At 35.3% G+C, this 14,480-nt stretch overlaps 1 protein-coding gene across 1 annotated transcript in view; it reads right to left on the reverse strand.

Moving 5' to 3' along the window:
- MINDY4 (MINDY lysine 48 deubiquitinase 4) overlaps positions 1 to 14,480 on the reverse strand; it is an 84,765-nt gene that overhangs the window by 42,458 nt on the left and 27,827 nt on the right. The window contains exons 6-13 of the mRNA XM_040549744.1: positions 14,196 to 14,254; positions 13,673 to 13,788; positions 12,442 to 12,558; positions 9,259 to 9,347; positions 4,382 to 4,483; positions 3,307 to 3,370; positions 1,850 to 1,915; positions 1,560 to 1,627 (exon numbers count right to left, since the gene is read on the reverse strand). Of these exons, the coding sequence (XP_040405678.1) occupies positions 1,560 to 1,627; positions 1,850 to 1,915; positions 3,307 to 3,370; positions 4,382 to 4,483; positions 9,259 to 9,347; positions 12,442 to 12,558; positions 13,673 to 13,788; positions 14,196 to 14,254 (681 nt within the window). The remainder of the gene's footprint in view (positions 1 to 1,559; positions 1,628 to 1,849; positions 1,916 to 3,306; positions 3,371 to 4,381; positions 4,484 to 9,258; positions 9,348 to 12,441; positions 12,559 to 13,672; positions 13,789 to 14,195; positions 14,255 to 14,480) is intronic.

Genomic DNA, 14,480 nt, shown 5'->3' on the forward strand with positions numbered 1-14,480 from the left:
AATTTTATGTAGACACTGATTTTCTCTTAAAAGACGGAGATGAAAAAAAGGCCTAGAAAGATCTACTGCTGGATGAAAATTCCATTACGTAAAAAACTTCTCATTTGTCTTCAAATATTCATCCAGAACTATGCCAGTTATGTAAATAATGACTTATAATGCCTGTAACACCCACTAAATGGTACATATTTCTTGATGATATGGGCAGTGAGTTATTTGTCTTGATATTTGTAATATCCTAAGAGAAGTACTTTGACATAGCCATTCAAATCTATTACTGAAAATTACATAAGTGAAATTTAACTTGCACTTCTAAAACAAATCTTATGCAAAGTTTGCAAACACATTCCACTGTATCTAGCGACAGAGAAAAATTCCTGTTTCTTATAAACAAAAGATAGGTACCTATGCAATGTATTACACTGTACCAAGCTAGAAGAGTAATGGTACTTTAAGATGAAGTTCTGTGAAAAAGTAATGATTCTTGCTCAGAAAATAACTACATTTTCTAAACAATTCTGCCATTTTGAACTATACCTGTAAAACTATTTAGATATCTAAAAATGCAAATAGATGCTGCGAGGAATTTTTATCTTCAGTTTAGACCTGAAGCGCAATCACAGATAATTGACTGGAGTTGTCATAACATACTTGTTAACAATCGAGAGGAAAAAATAAACTTTTTGCTTAAATTATTAAAGAATGTTTACCATTTTATAGCAAGTAAAGCAATGCAATCAATAGGAATTAGGAACACTGCTGCTTTTGATAATCCTACAAAGTGACAAGTATATTACCACTTGCTCAAATACCTTTACTAATGTAGACCTTTTTGCTCTAACTAGCTCAGAAAAAAATGAGAATGACATATGCTATAACATTATCATGTGATTCATGTCAGAGTGCAAAAGGGGAGCTAAGCCAATGGTCTGTAGTGTTATTGTAAGCAAAACAAAGGAGGAAATCACAACAAAACCAAAAAATAATATATCTGTAAATGCTTTTAGGAAGTTCAGTGGGTGAGCAATTGAATGAACAAAATCAAATCAAATCTGGACTAAGTCATTATTTATTTTCAAGACAATTTAGAGATGCAAGAAATAAAAGCACCATTCAACTTATACAAATCAAACCCGTGCTGCTTTCAAGTGCAGCTGCTCTTTTCATGTCAGTTGTTATTGTAAGTTGTCAAGGAACATTTCTTTTCACTTGCAGATAATTCTAGGAGATTATTACAGAAGTAAAATTTGACAAAATGAAGAAAGCTGTCATATTCTGAGCCACACTTACCTTGTGTTTATATTCCTGTGTTCTTAACTCCATCCATACTGATGACCCACAACTAAGTATCTGTTTAAAGGGTGATCTCAAACTCACAACAATAACAATGAAAGCCAAGATTACATGTGTAAATCTAAGTAGCAATATCCCTGTATTTAACAGAGTAAACATCAAGACAGATTGAAAAAGCCAGCGACTTAAGTACATCATGGCTGCTTTTTCGCTTTGCACAGCTTGGTTGCTTTGCAGTTTATGAAAATGGATACAAAGACACTCACAGATTGATAGATCTTGATAAGATGACAGACACAGTCAGAAGAATGCATCCACAGGGGCCAATTTCAAACTGAAAAAGAAAAGAACTGTATTTACATTGTTGTACGTTTTTAAACCCAATCCTAAAGAAATGCAAATCAAACTAAAAGCACAAAGAACTGTTCTCATTTATGTTAAAACTGACTTTTTCACTCTATTTATTAAAATGCAAAGCATGTTTTTGAAACTACATTCAGAAGACATCATATCAGACTGATAAATACGGAAAGATTGGCAGCTGAATACATAGTACCTGGTGAATATTCTGCTGAAGAAGTACAATCAGATCTTCATATCTTGTGGCACTATGCAGTATTAACTGGGAAGAAATATAATAAAAAAATTAACTGAAACAATAACAACTCATTTTTAAAACATGGAACTAAATGAACATAGGGAAAACTTTAAATCTGAGTGGTTGGATTTCAACTAACATAAAATGGTTTAAAGATCTAATGAAATCTATCTCTTACTGCTATAACTTGATAAAAAAATGTATCTCAGCAATCCATATATTCTGAATTTATAGATGCTGCTTCTTACAGCTTGTAAGTTCATTGTGCAGCTAGCTTGCTTCACTTTGAAACATAGCTTATGCAATGCAAAACAACTCTTAGAACCTAAGAATAATGAAGCTTCAGAAGACACAAAAGCAGCAAGTAGCTCAGGATCTTGTACCCATATGGTGAGCTGTCTATAGCAGGCCTAATCAGAGCACTTCTTATCATACTTGGAGAATAGTCTCAAAAATATTCCTTTCTAGCATGAAGTTCAGAGGACTTCACAGGTCCAGCCCCTTACTTTCAAACTGTCTGTTTTTTTGTCTTTGTATCCTGACAGCAATTATGGTCTTGTGCATACAGTGATGGGAAAGATCAAGCACTCTGACTTAGATTCCTGGCTCTATCAGGAATTTCCTTTCCATCACATTTTCACTGTACCTATGTCCACATGATCTTTGATAAGCAGTACTTAGAGGTAGCACTGTGGTGTTAGTTGCATTCTGAAAAGGCCAGCAGCTCAAAATTATTTTAACATATTAAATAATACATCTTTTCTCTTGGAAGAACATATGATAGCCAAGTTTTTATGTTGCATTCACTCTATACAGGTTTTCACTTCCAGTTGTTCCAAAAATGTCTAGTTCTGAAAAGTTGTTGACACGTTCATTCCTCCATTTGGGAGGCCAGTAATATTTCCTTAAACCACTAAAGTCTGGCCTATGGCATCAGTATTTGCAAAGCCATTTGAGGGCTTCGGATGGAAATGAAGGCACAACTGGAAAGTATTTTGCCATTTGGAAATACTGGCGGGAGGGGGGAAAGGGCAAAGAATTCTGCATAAAACACAATAATATACTGCCGTTTGCTACTCATGGTTGTGCTAGTTGACTTGAAAGGATCCACTTTCATTTTTTACTGCATACCAACAAAAGCAGGCACAGTTTATAAGCCTGAAAGGTAGATGGAACAAAAACGACTTCAGGAAGTCCAATTGCCCACAGGCAGTGGGACACTTCAGAGCCAGAAAGACTATCGGATTTTATTTCCTATTGGTTTTTGGATGCCAACTAAATAACATGACATTAAAGGTTTTAAAACACTTAAGAGAAACATGGGATATATGGAAATCAATTTAATTGTACTAAAATAAGAAAAACTACAAAAGGGATATACGGAAAATGTTACTGCAAGTTACACAGAGCCTTACAGTTTCTAAGATTCCATCTGCCTTGTATTTTCCTACGGGAGTGAACTGCTGTCTTCCTGATGGCCTAAACAGGATATTCAAACAAAACCAAAACTCTTGTTAAAAGGACCAAAATCACATTAAAGAGATATCAACGCCTTATATGAACTGAATGATGAACCAAAGATTTTGTATTATTATTATTATTTAAATTACTTAAAGCAAACAAACAAGCAAGCAAACAAACAGACAACCTCTTGCATAATAGGTTCATGTTAGGTATTCAACAAATTTATCAATGAAACATTTACTTCAGCTGTGTTCTCTCAGTCTATCTAATATGAATTACAAGTTTCTCTATAGAGAAGGAGGATAAATGTAGGTTTAAGATGTTAATGATGGTTTTTATTGCAGAAGAATATGAGAGAAATGACATTAAAACAGAAGCAACAGAACAGATGTACAATATCATCACAGAGGAAATATTTTATAAACGGAAAACATTCAAAATATCATTGGAAATGTATTTGAATTTGCTGCTTCTATTTTAGGTTTGAAGAAGAACTTCTGGGTCCAGAAGGTTGTAAGTTATTTTTCAGCTATCTTAGTTATCCAATAAAAGAAATAACTTCTTCTCACAAACCTGGCTCAGTTAAAAATATAGTGTAGGATTCAGTACAGTCAAAGCTAGCTAGCAAAAAGCTAGATGTACTGTCTACAAACAGCCTAACTGCTTATCATAAACTAAGAAACTTAGGCAGCTGCAGGAAAAGGAAATGAATTCCAGCCATAATAGAATATCCTGCAGTATAAAGCTGCAGGAGTAAAATTTTGCTTCTGGATCAATAACTCTTGGTAGAGATTTTGCAGGATTTGTAGCCTCGATAAAATCCACAGGACATTTTGCAGCAGTTTCAGAGAGTTTGATGATGTCCCAGTTACTGGGACAGCAGAAATGCATCTTGCTTTTCTCCCTAAGTCATTTTAGGCTGCATAAATACATCTTAAGGAAGTTTCATTTGTGAACTATGTATACGTATAACAGACACAATTATAGCAGTATTGTACAATAACTAAAACTGTTTCTCCTACTTACAGTGCCACAACTGCTTTTTCATTGCCTCCTGCACGCCACAGTATGTCTGCAAGAGCTATGGTGAGGCATTTGGTCCTGTGCACTTCTGAAGGCTGAAGACAGCTGTGGTCCAGGAAATGCAAGAAAGAGACAAGTATCGCAGTGTGCACTGAGAAGTTTACTCATTAGACAGCAAAGTGCCCCAATTACAGTATGCACAGATTCATAGAAGTTTTTAACAATTGATATAAGAACAAAACCACTTTTTCTTTTAATTTTATTTTTAAGAGATTAATTAGGTGTTGTAAGGCTCCAGCAAGTAGCCCCAGAAAATTATCATTTATGTATCTCATTTGCTTCTATACTCAAGAAGGAGAGTTAGACAACTCTGAAGGCCAGTTCAAAAAATCCTTTCAGTTGAACAGCACTATGGTTACTGGAAAGATGCACCAGGTATAATGGTACAGTTGAATCCAACCTTTCTTTGAGGTTTACATATCTGAATGAGACACAATGAGAGCACTCACTGTGCACACAGAATGAAGACCTCTCAATACTGGCCTGAACAGGTGATAGAAGGGCTTGGTGCTGCTGTTCTGTATCTAAAGAGCTCTAAGTAGGGAGTTATAACTGAAGTGGCCACTGGAATGTGGGCTTTCTGGAACCATTCCTTGGAGTGAACCACCTTAGATCTCATTTTAGTCATCTAAGCAGGTACCTTGGATCTCATTGAAGATAATTACATCCAGTAAATAGAGCTGTATCTAGAATTTCCTGGTTACATTTCCAGTAAAACAAACTCTGGGCACACTGGGTAGGTCTCTTCTGCAGTCAGAGACAAAATGAGAATTTGAGGGAAATGTAATTCAGCTAGGCCAAGATTTAAAAGCAATGTGTTGCATTTGGGGGATCTGGATGAGCTTATGTGGCTCATAGCGATCGTTAGACTGCTGCTACGGGTATTTAAGCCAAGCAAATGAAAGCTTGCTAGTCTACGTCTATATGTTCTATGACAATACTCTCATAATACAGGTGAATATTAAATGTGACACACACAATCTAAACTTCTAGAAGACTAATAATAAAAATGGTATCTGATTTACAAGTAATGAATAAAAAAAAAAAAAGCCATTTTTATAATTAAGCACAATGGACTGAAGTCAACAGAGAACTAAATGAGGTACGAACAACAACTGGCACTGTTCATACACAGATCTATAATCATATACCGAAAACTAATCTACTAAAAGAAATAGTAACTGCTCTTTCAGAATACATATTTATAGCTGGTTAGACAAAAATACAGTTACATGTACTTTAGGGAACAATATTGGACATGCAAAAAATGGACAGGGTAAGTTAGTGCATCATTAAATCCATTATAAAAATGTTTTAATATTCTGTATTACGATTGTTTTATACATTTATACATAATTTCTAATTTAAAAGGGTCTTCATAATTAATTTATTTTTTAAGCTTTGATTTCTTAACTGTTATCTTCAAATTTACACCATAATGTTCCTACCTAATAGTAAACTTTAACTAAAATACCATTTGCAGTAAACATTGTTCTTTGCATTTTTTAAATAAGGTAAGTAAAGTTCCAAAGTGGTGACCTAAAACATTATCATAACTGACCCCATATTGGTCTGTGGAGCCCCACTGATTCTGATTCATTTACATGCTTGGCTTGGAACATACACAATGATGTGAAAAACTACTGAAGGCTTAGTCGTCTGTTGATGCCAGACATGTAAGCAATGATGCCAACACCACATTTCCTACAAATTGCATTTTGTGAAGTCTTCTAGTACCTCCTGTTATTCTAACTTCCAAGATGTGAATTGAGAAATAAACAACTTTGAAACCAAAACTCAGAAAACTAGCAGAAAAGTAGCACATTGGAGAATAAAACCCAACATATACGAGCCTTTATATATTGCATGAAGAAGTAGACAACAGATTCATCTCACTGTAAAATGCAGATTTGGATTTTTCTCTACTAGTTTCAAGAATGGCAGTCTTTGAAATTCAGATATTATCAGTCATGGGAGATGATGTCAAAACCTGTTCCCAGCATTTGAGTAAAAGATCTAATAATTAAAAGACCAAACAAGAAACACCAAACATCAAAAAAATTAACCCCCCTTTCAAGTTCAATGTCTGCCTTGAATATAATATTCATTTAGAAAATGTTTCCTTTCTGAAGGATGTGAGATATGAAAAATAATAGGTAACAGTTTTCAAGTTTAAAAAAATAAAAAAATAAAAAATCACAGCTTTTACTTATCTCTGCCTGTGTTCTAACACAGACACTGAAATTTATGGGATGCATAGCAATTAATTTATTTGTCTGAAGAGGTAGCAGAATAAGAAGGATACATGATAATTATTTCTTGAACTGTGAAGAAGTCTGAAGTCAAACACTTATTGTGAAGTGGCTAATACTTTGAAAATTTAGGTTAGAATTAGATAAGAATATTAATCCTCTAATTACAAGCTCTGGGACTCCCCTTTCCTTCTGCCTAAGAGTTTCTGCCCATAGCAAACACATCATAAGAAAAATATGCTTATCTCATGAATAAAACAGTCCGTCTTGCTATTCATTTTTAGGAGCCTGAAGCCTTTTAGCATTTCTGTGCATAAAGACAAAGAGCTCAGCTGCTCACCTGAAAGAGCACCTTGGAGACTTTTGGCATACTTCAGCAGCATTTTTCATATACAAAATATGTAAAAACAAAATACTTTAGTACCATGTGCATAATTGGAGGAGAGAAAAAGGAGAGGCAAATACTGCCAAGTACACAGGATAGGTTGTAGCTGGCCTGAGCTGGGACACTTATAGGTTAAGCAATCTAGCCTCAACCCACTTATTTGGGTGCTATATGTTTCCATGACATTTACCATTACTTCATCATGATGAAAGGGTAAAAAGTTAACAGCTTTAAGGGTGTTACTAAAGAGTGACCTGAGACTCAAGGGGCCCAAAGAGCAGATGATCAAAGGCTGTCTACTTCTGTGGAGATTCTTGGCCATAAAATCTAAATGTGTATTGATTTTCTGCCTTGAAAAATCTATTGTCATTATAATCTGAATTAGAATAATAATTGTTGTTCTGCTAGACAATTTTTGCACCAACCAGCAGGTACTTTCTGAGTTAATATATTACCAGTTGGAATATATTTGCAAAGTTTGAATAGTTTCTCCCTGCACTGTTAGTAACTTTATTCCTCCATATCTCACATGAATGATCTCTGTATTCCCTAAAAAAATAAAAAAATGTGCAGAGACTCATTGACTGAATTCTTGAGAAAATTCTCAAACTACTGGCATGACTTTTAAGACATTTTGTAAGTATTGTTATTTAATTTAAAAAGTCTGCTCTGAACTGTAGGCTATGTTGTTGAATTACAGACAGATGTGATGTTCTGAAAGTACTGAATGGAAGAAGGAAGAACTAAACTACATAATATTATAGAATTAACATGTTATTACACTCTGCATATGTATTATTCCACTGAACCCATCTCTTTACCAGTCTATTCTAGTTATCTTTAAGTGACTTTAAAGAACAACTAATTTTCAAGTGATGAATTCATAGCATCTCATTCACTTGGACCCTTGTCTCGAGGTCCACAAGTAATCAGTGTTGCTAATACCTATCAAAAACAATAGTAGCAGTCATTGTAAAATTTTCAACGTTTTATTTAGATTGTGAGCCTGATTTTCAATGCTTCTAATGCCTTACATTGAGGCATCTCATTTCAGGACTGCCTACCAACTACTACTTCTGGACTTGTGCACCTGTGCAGGCCTCTTAGGCCCTGGTAATCTTTCGATTAATTGTCACCTCCCATCCCTAGTGCTAAAACAGATAATGATTCAGATAGTGATTTCTATTATTGATAAAAACAGCCCAAGCAATTAATTTACATCAAGTGTCAGCCACCTAAAAGTAAAGTCAACAGAGACCCTATCACTTTCCAAAATAGTTCCAAGCAGAAAAAGTGGACATTTAAGGCCAAAATTTTACATATGAAGAACCTTTTACATTCCAAGGTTGCTTTATGAAGTCCAAGCGAAATCTCATCACAAAAGCTTTTCTTCTGACTAAATCAGGGTCACTGTGTCACCCACAAAGAACAGGAGGCGGTGGCAGTGTAAACTAGTAAAATACTGTTATTCATAAGGCACGAACAGGAAAAGTTTGTGATTTTTTTTTTTTCTGTTTCTTTATGGACTTAATTTCTTACTGGGAAAACACACACACAAAAAAAAAAGGCAAACACAGCAGGTCTGTTCATAAAGTAATTTTTTACTCTTCTCCAACTTTCCATTGAATAAGTTCTGTTTCTGTAGCAAAGTGACAAATGTAGGAATATTGTCAGAATAGCAGTACAAGCAATTTTCCTTGATGATAACATTATTTAAAATTATTTCTACAGAGTAAATAGAAAACACATACAGAATTTAAATTCTGTTAAGCGTTTTACTGTGAAAGATGAAACACAGCAGTAAGGAACAACAACAACAACAAAAATCTAACTTTTAAATTTCATCCTCATTGAGATTCACGGTGTCAAAAATTACATGAATTTCATGGTCTTTCAAACCTTGATTACATTTTCATTGAAATCACATCTCTATGGAATCTCAAAGTTAAATAATTTTAATTGTCCACAATTCAAGCTGTTGGTAATTTCAAAAATAAAACACAAGCCTTTAAATTTCTACAGTTAAAAGAGAAGTACATGCAAAATTCACAAGCTGCTTTCATTCTCTCTCAGAGACAAAGAGAATCTCAATAAGTTCAAATTCAAAAAGGTTCCTGGGTGGTTGCATCACAGAAAAACCTATTCTGAACAAAAAATCATTCTGTTGTCAATTGGTGACTTACCGAGCGTCTTTATTCCTGTTACTGTCTCCAAAGATAAGCTGCTGTAGGACACACGCTTGAACTGCTGCCAGTACTCCACATGGGCCACCCTGAGGGGAACAGTAGGACACTTCATGAACAAAACACTTTGCACTGTTTGATGCTAGAGAAAACTATTTTGCAAGCCTTGTGTTTCCATTGAGGCTTAATCCATCCTTTCATCCCTCTTCCTATCCATGACTTTGCAATGCTCCCTGTTGCTCTGTTTTTTTGAAAGCCACTGAAAATCAGTATTAGTAACTGGTATTATGTTTCTCATCTAGTTTTCCTAACTAGAACATGCCACACTGAAATCTATAATATCAAAGGAAAGTGTTGTGTTTTTAAGTCTGTTCTGTGATCATGCAAGCAGACAAAAGATCTCCTGATTCCTATTGAGCCAAAAAACTACCTTCACTTTTAGATTAAAAAAAATAAAAATAAAAATAAAAACAAACAAACAAACAAAAAAACAATCTGACTGTTTTCCAAAGGGTGACATTAAACCTTGCTCTTTAAACCCAATTCCCACTTCCATCACTAAACAAAGATTTCAGTTTTATGTATAGTCCTTTGCACTGGGGAGCTGTCTCACTGTGGAAGAGGAAGAAAATGAAAGAATTTGTACCTTCAAATAATTAATGTTGGAAAAATCACAATACCAAGACATACCATTTTAACATGAAACGTTATGGAAAATAGATTAATGGCCATTGTGACAGACTGTGGAATGGTGTAGCAATATATTTCCTTCTCCTTTTTTATTCCCTGCCACCCAGCACACCTTATTCCGTTGAATGAGTGAGACCTGTTCCTATGTGTTATATGGCAAGGGCAGCGGCACAAGTTGACCTGAGAAGGAAATGGTATGTCCTCTTCTTGTCTAGAGTACATCATCCAACACAACTCTCCTTCCCTTGTCACTCAGTTGTCTCCCAGCCACCCTGTATTCTATTATTTGTTCCAGTAGTTTGTTGAGGAGACACAGAAAATTTGTCTGGAACACCTATGTGCAGATGGAGCAGGCTCTGCAGGTCATAAGACTAACATCATGGATACCACAACACCACATTTACCACCTTGGTAGTGCTGTCAGTCACTGCAACATAACAGAGGAGTCAGCATGTTAAATCCTCCAGAAGCTCTCCCATGTGTCTGTCAGCACATGCAACCATTCTCACAAATGGGTTCTTTCTTGACATTAAAGCCTATTACTTTAAAGCCTGAGTTAAAACTCAGGGCCACCCTAAAATGACATCACGTAGAAGCTGACATACCAATGCAAGTTTTTTCTGCCAAGGTGAAGTAAAATAAACAGTGAGGATAAGAAAGCACAGAACACCCAGCAGGTTCTCTGAAAAGTTTGTGCTCTGATTTTAACCTGTGTCAAATCTATGCTGCCGTTACTGTCCATAACATGACCCAGGATCACACTGGAGTCATATGCAACAGTTGTACCCATGATGTCCTGTTTAGACCACAGAATCACAGGCTGGTTGAGCTAGGAAGGGACCTCGAGAGGTCAGACGGTTCAAGTCCCCCACTCAATAAGGGCTACCTTATTTAATATAATTAAATTTATAATTATGCCCTTATAATGCCCTTATAATAAGGGCAGATTGTTATAACACGATCACAACCAGGCTGTGAAGTTTAGCATCCTTCAAACTCCCCTCAAAACACTGGAGAATGAAAAGCTCAGCCAGAATTGATATTTTCATCAAGTGAACAGCTTAATTCTCAGGTACAGCTGAGTACAGCTTTTAATCCTACAGGTGCAGTAAGCACATCACACAACCCAGAAAATAAAGGTCCTATAATCCAAAAATAGCTTAGATATTGATACCTTCTATTTTCTCATTTATATTATACACATATTATTTCTCAATAGTTATCTACATATCTAATGAGTGAATTTTTTGAATATATTAAGGAAAAAGCAAGGTTTACTTCAGCCCACCGAAAAGCCTCCCAGTCCAAAAATAAAAATAAAAATAAAAAAATTACAGGAAGCATTCTATGTATGTTCTTATAGAACCACAAAAACTTAACGTAAGGATAGAATAAAAAAATCTTTCAGCTGATACGAATTTTGGAAGTGAGAAGAAATAAATTCACTATCTGAAATAAACACATTTATGCGAACACTCTTTTTTTTTACCATTTACCGTTTACCATAGCAGTATTACTGTCATGGTTCCTTTTGGAGTTTAAATTAACATTTAATATCTTTTTTTTTTTTCCCTCTAGGTTTTATTTAAACATAAACAGCTATCTTCTAAGATCAACAGCCTAATGAAATGCTTCACTAGAGAAGGTAAGTTCATTAAAAATCTAAATTATGTTTATTAGCTCTTGTCCTTGCCCCAAATCCTCTCTTCCTCTCAGTTCTGTATAGTAGTAGTACATCATGGTCTGTTCCTCTCAGGCCACATAAAGATTTTCTGCATCAGAAGCCTGATGAATGTTTTGTAGTGAGGAGACTACTCCTTCCAATTTCTCCTCTTTGCTGAAGGTCTCAGATCCTTGCTCTTAAGAGAACCTGTGCATGGGTATCACAGGAGCACGTGAATAGTCACGGGGCAGGGAGAGGCATAAGCATTAAGCTGTAACTCAGGAGGATGCATTTTTCTATGGGACCTGAACGCGAAGGCAGCTACGCATCACATTCCCTGCTTGATGTCTCTGGTCAGACACTATGCATCAGTCAGATGAGAAACGAGGCTAATCAGCTGCCTGCGCAGGGTAAAATCCCTCTTAAAACGTATTAAACTTTCCCCCCACAATTACTTTTTCCCTTAAACTCCACTCTTGTTTTATCTTGATTTATTCCCTTTTATTCTTGTACCTTCACTAGCTCTCAGTTGAAGTGGCTTGTCTTCCTCTGTACAAGTAAGCCCCTCACACACTCACACAAAGTGGAGCCCCTTAGCTCCACTTTCAGTAACTACTTTACATTTCCCTCAGAAATATTCCATCCTTCTCAAGTCTCCTAACACGACCTGACACAAGGTGACATCATCCTGTGGTAAGCAGCAATAGTAAAGAAAGAGAAGACTCTAAAAGACTTATTTTTTCACTGCTGAAACACACAGCCTCTGTAAACTTGGTGTAAAAAGCAAAGATAACTTTTTTTTTTTTTTTTAAGGAAGCCATTTACATTACCTTTTTTTGCACAATGCCATATTTTAACTGAGGTATGTTATTAAATGTAAAACTCTGTATTTTCCATTCTTCACTGAAGCAACAAAGACTGGAGCCAAACAAAAGATTTTTTAATTCCTATTAAAAAAAGAAAAGAAAGAAAAAGTTCTCATTTTAAAAATAAATCCGAAACACGCTTATATTTTCCTGCAGTAATTTGTACAAAAGAAAGGAGGAGTGTGGCAGGGTAATGACTAACTCACTATAGCCACCCTTTTCTGTTTTATACTTAACTGTAAATAGCAACACTCAAATGAAACAGAGTAATTTTTTCCTTTCCTGCAATATTACTTCAACTCATAATGCTATGTGTTGCTCAGCATTAGGAAACTGTTTATGCAGATTGTCTGGGCAGTTTCCCATGAAAGCATTACAGAATAATGTCTTAAAGTCAACAGCTAGAAAAGCAAGGGTTACTAACAGTTTACATTAGGGAGAAAAGGACCCTGCTGGGCACTGTATGGAGAACAGGCAGACTATTTGGCTTGTCAAAGTTGTTGGTATGAGACAAATGTTATTCAAAGGTTTGATTGCTCTATGTCTGTTAGCTTATCAGCCTATGCCAAATTCAGATCTTGGCCCTGAACAGCTTCAGACCACTACTATTCAGGAACAGCTAAACTGAAGAAATTGTATTCATTCTAAAGTAAGTCTGAGTAAATAAGAACTCGCTGCTTGGTGTGTGCATAGTTACTCATGTCTTTGATATAGAAATGGAGTTGGAAGAAATCCTCATTATCTTTTTTTTTTTGTGTGTCTGAAAAGGGAAAGAAAAAATTAAAAGTACTTAATGGTTCCATCTCTGCTCAAAACAAGGAAGATAAGCTAGGGAGAAACAGTGATGAAGTACTGTCAATATAAAAGGCAGGTAAACAAGCACATGAAAAATTGACTAGGTGACTAGCGGCGTTAATACCATAATACACACTCCTGTAGTGAAAGCTGTTATCCACGGTTCAAGCGGCTGATACATTCTCATATGCTTTTCTAGTATTTTTCTGAATTTTGGTCAGGTATCCCTACGTTACTTTTTTGTCTGAATACCACATAAGGGCTATACTCGGGAATGAATATAGCACATATTAAATCACACACAAGCACATAACACAGATTAATCCATTGCAGCTTTCACTAACTTAGCAGAACTAATGTTTTCACACATCTATTTGTATATACCATCAGTTAGTCTTACTTTTGCAAGAGAGATATCAATTGGCTTTGATACTGATACTTCTTGAAGCATATGCAGTGTTGAAAGATTCAGGTTCTTACTGAGTTCTCCAGTTGTTGCTTCATCCTCAACATCAACTGAAAGTAAAAAACAAATAAACAAACAAACAAATAATAATAAAAAAAAACATGTAATATGTTGGATGTTGGATGAAAAATTCCATATCTGTTTCCCCAAGCAGGCTCTGTGTCAGGGTGTTATCAAAATGACAATTAAAATTTCCTGACATCCATTTTTAGAAAAGAGAAAGTATAGATTTAGACAGAAAAGACAGATAAAAATACATAAGCCACCTTTTGTTTGACCAATTCTTAATGACTTCTTTACACAATCTTAAGAAGTTAATTAATCCAATAAGTTAATAGCAAATGCAATTACTCTGAATCAACTAAGAGTCACAAAAGAAGCAATTCATATATATTTGGTTACAGCTGCTCTAAAGAATATGAGGGTGAAAGTCAAACTGAAGCTTGATGTACCTTACCTAATTCTAGGACATCTTTCATCTGGTCTTCTTTATTCCAAGTAGGTGTTGGAGACTTCCTACATTAAAATTAACAAAATATGAATAAGCAAATGTTTCCTTTAATAAGAAAAGGGTTTTTTTTGATAAATAAGAAGAACATTTGTATATAAATAAATGGTGTTAGAGCAAAGACATTTTCAATGGAAGAAAGCTGAAGAAATTCAGGAGTTCATATGGAAAGGCAGCCAGCACAGCACAACACAATGCAATTGATTAAGGATTTCAATCCTATTTCAACAGTGA

This window comes from Cygnus olor, chromosome 2 (genome assembly GCF_009769625.2).
Source record: "Cygnus olor isolate bCygOlo1 chromosome 2, bCygOlo1.pri.v2, whole genome shotgun sequence".
Classification (NCBI taxonomy): Eukaryota; Metazoa; Chordata; class Aves; order Anseriformes; family Anatidae; genus Cygnus; species Cygnus olor.